The 5,451-nt window shown below is 39.4% G+C and overlaps 1 protein-coding gene across 1 annotated transcript; it reads left to right on the forward strand.

Moving 5' to 3' along the window:
* Positions 1–4,463: 4,463 nt before the first annotated feature.
* Positions 4,464–5,150, forward strand: Tgif2lx (TGFB induced factor homeobox 2 like X-linked). The gene has a single exon (XM_036175654.1). The coding sequence runs from the start codon at positions 4,464–4,466 to the stop codon at positions 5,148–5,150; it is 687 nt and encodes a 228-aa protein (XP_036031547.1).
* The last annotated feature ends 301 nt before the right edge of the window (positions 5,151–5,451 follow it).

A 5,451-nucleotide genomic window follows, 5' to 3' on the forward strand; every position in this document is an offset into this window, starting at 1 on the left:
CTCCAAGACCTTTATCATGAAGGGGTGTTGGATTTTGTCAAATGCCTTTTCTGCATATAGTAAGATGATCATGTGGCTTTTTTTCTTTGAGTTTGTTTATATGGTGCATTACAATAATGGACTTTCATATGTTGAACCACCCTTGCATCCCTGGGATGAAGCCTACTTGATCATGGTGGATAATAGTTTTGATGTGTTCTTGGTGTCTGTTCGCCAGAATTTTATTGAGGAATTTTGCATCAGTGTTCATGAGGAAGATCGGTCTGTAGTTCTCTTTCTTTGTTGCATCTTTGTTTGGTTTAGGAATCAGGGTAATTGTAGCCTCATAGAAGGAGTTTGGTAATATACCTTCTGCTTCTATTGTGTGGAACAATTTAAAGAGTATTGGTATTAAGTCTTCTTTGAAGATCTGGTAGAATTCTGTAGTGAAACTGAAACCATCTGTTCCTGGGCTTTTTTTTTTTTTTTTGGTTGGGAGAATTTTAATGACTGATTCTATTTCCTTAGTGGTTATTAGACTATTTAAATGGTTTATCTGGTCTTGATTAAACTTACATATGTGGTACCTATCCAGAAAATTATCCATTTCTTTTAGAGTTTCCAGTTTTGTGGAGCAGAGGTTTTTGAAGTATGACCTGATGATTCTCTGGATTTCCTCATTGTCTGTTGTTATGTCCCCCTTTTCATTTCTGATTTTGTTAATTTGGATGCTCTCTCTCTGTCTTTTGGTTAGTTTGGATAAGGTATTGTCTATCTTGTTGATCTTCTCAAAGAACCAATTCTTTGTTTCATTAATCCTTTGTATTGTTCTCTTTATTTCCATTTTATTAATTTTAGCTCCCAATTAGATAATTTCCTGGCATCTTTTCCTCCTGGAAGACTTTGCCTCTTCCTGTGCAAGGGCTTTTAGGTGTGCTGTCAAGTCACTAGATTTAGATTTCTCCAGTTTCTTTACATGGGCATTCAGTGCTATGAATTTCCCTCTTAGCACTGCTTTCATAGTATCCCATAAGTTTGGGTATGTGGTGTATTCATTTTCATTGATCTCTTTCTTTGTTTATTTCTTCCTTAACCCATTGGTGATTCAGTTGAGCATTATTCAGTTTCCATGAGATTGTAGGATTTCTGTAGTTTTTTCTGTTGTTGAAATCTAACTTTAAACCATGGTGGTCCCATAGAACACTGGAGGTTATTCCAATTGTTTTGTATCTGTTGAGATTTGATTGGTGACCAAGTATGTGGTTGATTTTAGAGCAGGTTCCATAGGGTGCTGAGGAGAAGGTATATTCTTTTTTGTTCGGGTAGAATGTTCTGTATCAATTAAGTCCATTTGAGCCATAACATCAGTTAAGTCCATTATGTCTCAGTTAAGTTTCAATTTGGCCGATCTGTCTAGAGGTAAAAGTGGGGTTTTGCTGTCTACCACTATTAATGTGTGGGGTTTATATGTGATTTAAGCTTTAGTAATGTTTCTTTTACATATGTTGGTGCCCTTGTGTTTGGGGCATAAATGTTCAGAATTGAGACTTCATCTTGTTGATGTGATAAGTATGTAATGTCCTTCATCATCTCTTTTGATTTGATTTTACTCTGAAGTCTATTTTGCTGGATGTTAGGATGGCTATACCAGCTTGCTTCTTAAGATCATTTGATTGGAAACTCTTTTTCCAGCCTTTTATTCTTAGTAGGTGTCTGTCTTTGAATTTCAGGTGTGTTTCTTGTATGCAGCAGAAGGATGGGTCCTGTTTTTGTATCCATTCTGTTAGTCTGTGTGTTTTTATAGGTGAATTAAGTCCATTGATATTAAGGGATATTGATGACCAGTGATTGTTTGTTCTTGTTGTTATTTTTATTTATTGGTGGTAGTATGTGTGTACTTCTCTTCTTTGGGTTTTCCTGCTGTGGTGTTATCTATTGCCTGTGTTTTCATGGGTGTACCTCCCTTCCTTAGGTTGGAATTTTCCTTGTAGTGCTTTCTGTAGGCCTAGTTTGTGGATAAGTATTGTTTAAATCTGCTTTTGTCTTGGAAGGTCTTATTCACTCCATCTACGATTATTAGAAGTTTTTCTGGGTATATTAATCTTGCTGGCATCCATAGTCTCTTAGTGTCTGCATTATATCTTTCCAAGTCCTTCTGGCTTTCAATGTCTCCATTGAGAAATCGGGTGTTATTCTGAGGGTTTTGCCTTTATAAGTCACTTGACCTTTTTCCTTTGCTGCCCTTAATATTCTTTCTTTATTTTGTACATTTAGTTGTTTAATTATTATGTGGTGAGGGGACTTTTTGGGGGGGTCTAGTCCGTTTGGTGTTCTATAGGCTTCTTGTATCTTCATAGGCATTTGGTTCTTTAAGTTGGGAAAGTTTTCTTCTATGATCTTGTTAAATATATTTTCTGTGCCTTTGAGTTGGTATTATTCTCCTTCCTCTATACCTATTATTTGTAGGTTTGGTCTTTTCATGGTGTCCCAAATTTCTTGGACATTTTGGGTCATGACTTTGCTGGTTTTAGTGTTTTCTTTGACTGATGAATCTATTTCTTCTACAGTATCTTCAACACCAGAGATCCTCTCTTCCATCTCTTGCATTCTCTTGGTTAGACTTGCCTCTGAGGTTCCTGTTTGTTTACTCAGATTTTCTTTTTCCAGCATTCCTTCTGCTAGTGTCTTCTTCATTTTTTCTATTTCCCTCTTCAGGTCTTAGACTGTCTCCCTTACTTTTTCATGATTTTCTTTCAAGGACTTTCAAGGACTTTTCTTCTGCTTTAAGTGTCCTTTCCTCTAGTTTTTTATAGCGTTCTTCCCATTTTTTGTTTGTCTGTTCCTCTACTTTATTTTTGATTTCTTCTATATAAGGCTCTAGCCTCTTCATGATGTTACTTATAAGGTTGTTTTCTTCTTCTTCTTCCATTCCATGATGTTCAGGTCTAGTTGTTGGAGAAGGGATAGGTTCTGGTGATGGTGTATTGTTCTGTATTTGGTTGTATATATTTCTGTCTTGATGTCTGCCCATTTCCTCTTGGGTTCGTTCTTGGTCTCATCAGTGTACTTGGTCCAGAGAGAGCTGACAGGTTTAGGGAACCTCTCTCTGGTCCAGATGGAAGCTCTGGGCCAGATGGGTGTGCTGGTCCAGATGAGAGTGCTGGCTGGATAGGAGTTGGGGAGCTGGACTCTGAGTCTTGGGAAGTCCCTGGGGTCTCCTTATTCTGTCCAGATGGGAGCTCCTTTTGTCCAGATGGGAGTTCCTCTGCTCTCTGCTCCAGATGGCAATTCCAAGGCAGGATGGAAGGTGGGGGCTGGTATCTGATTCTCAGGAAGTGGCTTGGGTCTCTGGCAGATGGGTGTGGGGACAGGGTATGGAGACTCCAGTGTCTGCCTGCAATCTTGGAAAAGGGGAGCCTTCCTGCAGGGCCCACTGATTGGCCAGAAACTGGGGCCAAGTTGGGCAGGTCCTTCCGGGATGGCCTGTGTCCAGCGTGGGACCCAGGTGCAGTTGCCTCTCTGGCTATAACCCAGGCACTCACCTCTGGTCCAGATGGGAATTCCCGGGCGGACAGGAGCTGGGGGTTGGTCTCTGAGTCTCAGGAAGTGGCTCCAAGATATATGCTTTTATAAATTCTAAAGTAATTAAAAATATTCTTAAGTTTAAGAACATGAAGTAGAACAATCTACTACATAGAAAAGAGATATCAGAACACACTCTTTTATTAATGATAATATTTTAGAAAAATTGCTTCTTATAAATGAGCCATTAGGACCATTAATAAAGACCAGTAGAAAAAGAGAAAAACACTACAACTTTTAAAAAGAAAGAACATTCAAAGTCTTTTAAAATTATATGCAAAACCATTAAACAACAACCTGACAAAAATTAAAATGCCAAAAGAAAGTAGTATTAACAGTCAAACTAGATAAATCAGTGGGTATGAGCACTTGCTTCCAAACCTGGCCACATGAGTTCAATTCCCAGAAGGAAAGAACAATCCAAGTCCTCTGGCCTCAACATGAACCCATGGTATGTTGATATGTGTACTTGAATATGTACACACACACACACACACACACACACACACACACACACACACACTGAATGAGTGAATTTTTCAAATTAATGATAATATTATTCTTCAATTAATGGACTTTGGTGACAGCTATAAAGACAACTTGAGAGTTATAAAAAATGGGGTAAGAACAAGTACATTAGAAGCTATGGTTAAAAAAAAAAAAGTAAAGAAAAACAGTAAGGCCAAATAGATCCAAAAAGCTTAGAGGGTGGGTGGATGAGAGGATAGTTCAGGTGTGGCATAAAGAGTTTATGACATCACAGAGGCAGTTTTCTCAGCCTGCCAACTGATGAGAATTCTGTTCAGAAATCTGTGAAGGCTTTCCTTGGCTCTCCCAGAGTTCCCTTAGTCCTACTTCAGTCATCCTTGGTTTCCAAGGCATTGAAGACAGTGTTCAAGCATATGGAGCGTGTTGAAGGTAGTCTAGAGGAGACCCTAAACCATCATGAAAAAAGTACCTTGATCAGGAAAAGACTTGCCAGGAGCTGTAAGAGCAAGTTTCTTGATAGCTGGAAACCTCGGAATGGATACCTGCTGCCGTCTGCATCTGTGAAGATCCTCCGTGACTGGCTCTATAAGCACTGGTTTAATGCCTACCCTACTGAAGAAGAGAAGCAAATGCTATCCGAAAAGACCAACTTATCTTACCTTCAGATCTCCAACTGGTTTACAAATGCCCGTAGACAACTTCTCCCAGGAATCCTTCAAGAAAATTCATACAAATTTACCTATGACGGCCAGGTTGCAGACACAACCCAGAAGTGGCACATTAGTCCATGTGAAGAGGTTAAGGCACAGCCTAATATACAAGCAGGGATGGGGTATCCGTCCCTGCCAATATGCCAAGAATTCCAAAAGCTAGCAGATCCTGAGTCTTCAAGCCAGGTCGTCCCTGAAGCCCATTCAGAGGAAGAAGGCAAGTTTTCCACCAGTGAGCCTTTGTCTTCTCCATTATCTGTGTTGTCAGAGGAAAGACCCGATTTTAGCAGCGTCTACATGCTGGTTGATACTGCTGTACAGAAGGCAGCAGAACTGGAGGAGCAGAAGAAACAAAATCTCAACCCCCACACTTCTCAACAGTTCACATAAACAGTCCTTTGCACTTTGGTGGATTAATGCATGCTTAACCCGATTTAACTTGCAATTCCATCTTGAAATGTCATATTTTGTTCTATGTCTTTCCTCCCGCCCCATCTTGAGAAACTTTTTCCACGATCACATCTCAATTTTTCTGCATATGTCAGTGTTTTCTGATGAAACTCAATAGCCACAATTATCAACTTCAACGAATTTCTAAATTCTCCTCCCCTGGGCTTAAGTGTTATATATCCGATATTAAACATAATGTGAGCTTCAGACAAGGGTGTTCATGGCTAATCTCAATTTTTCC

This window comes from Onychomys torridus, chromosome X (assembly GCF_903995425.1).
Source record: "Onychomys torridus chromosome X, mOncTor1.1, whole genome shotgun sequence".
In the NCBI taxonomy this organism is placed as follows: Eukaryota; Metazoa; Chordata; class Mammalia; order Rodentia; family Cricetidae; genus Onychomys; species Onychomys torridus.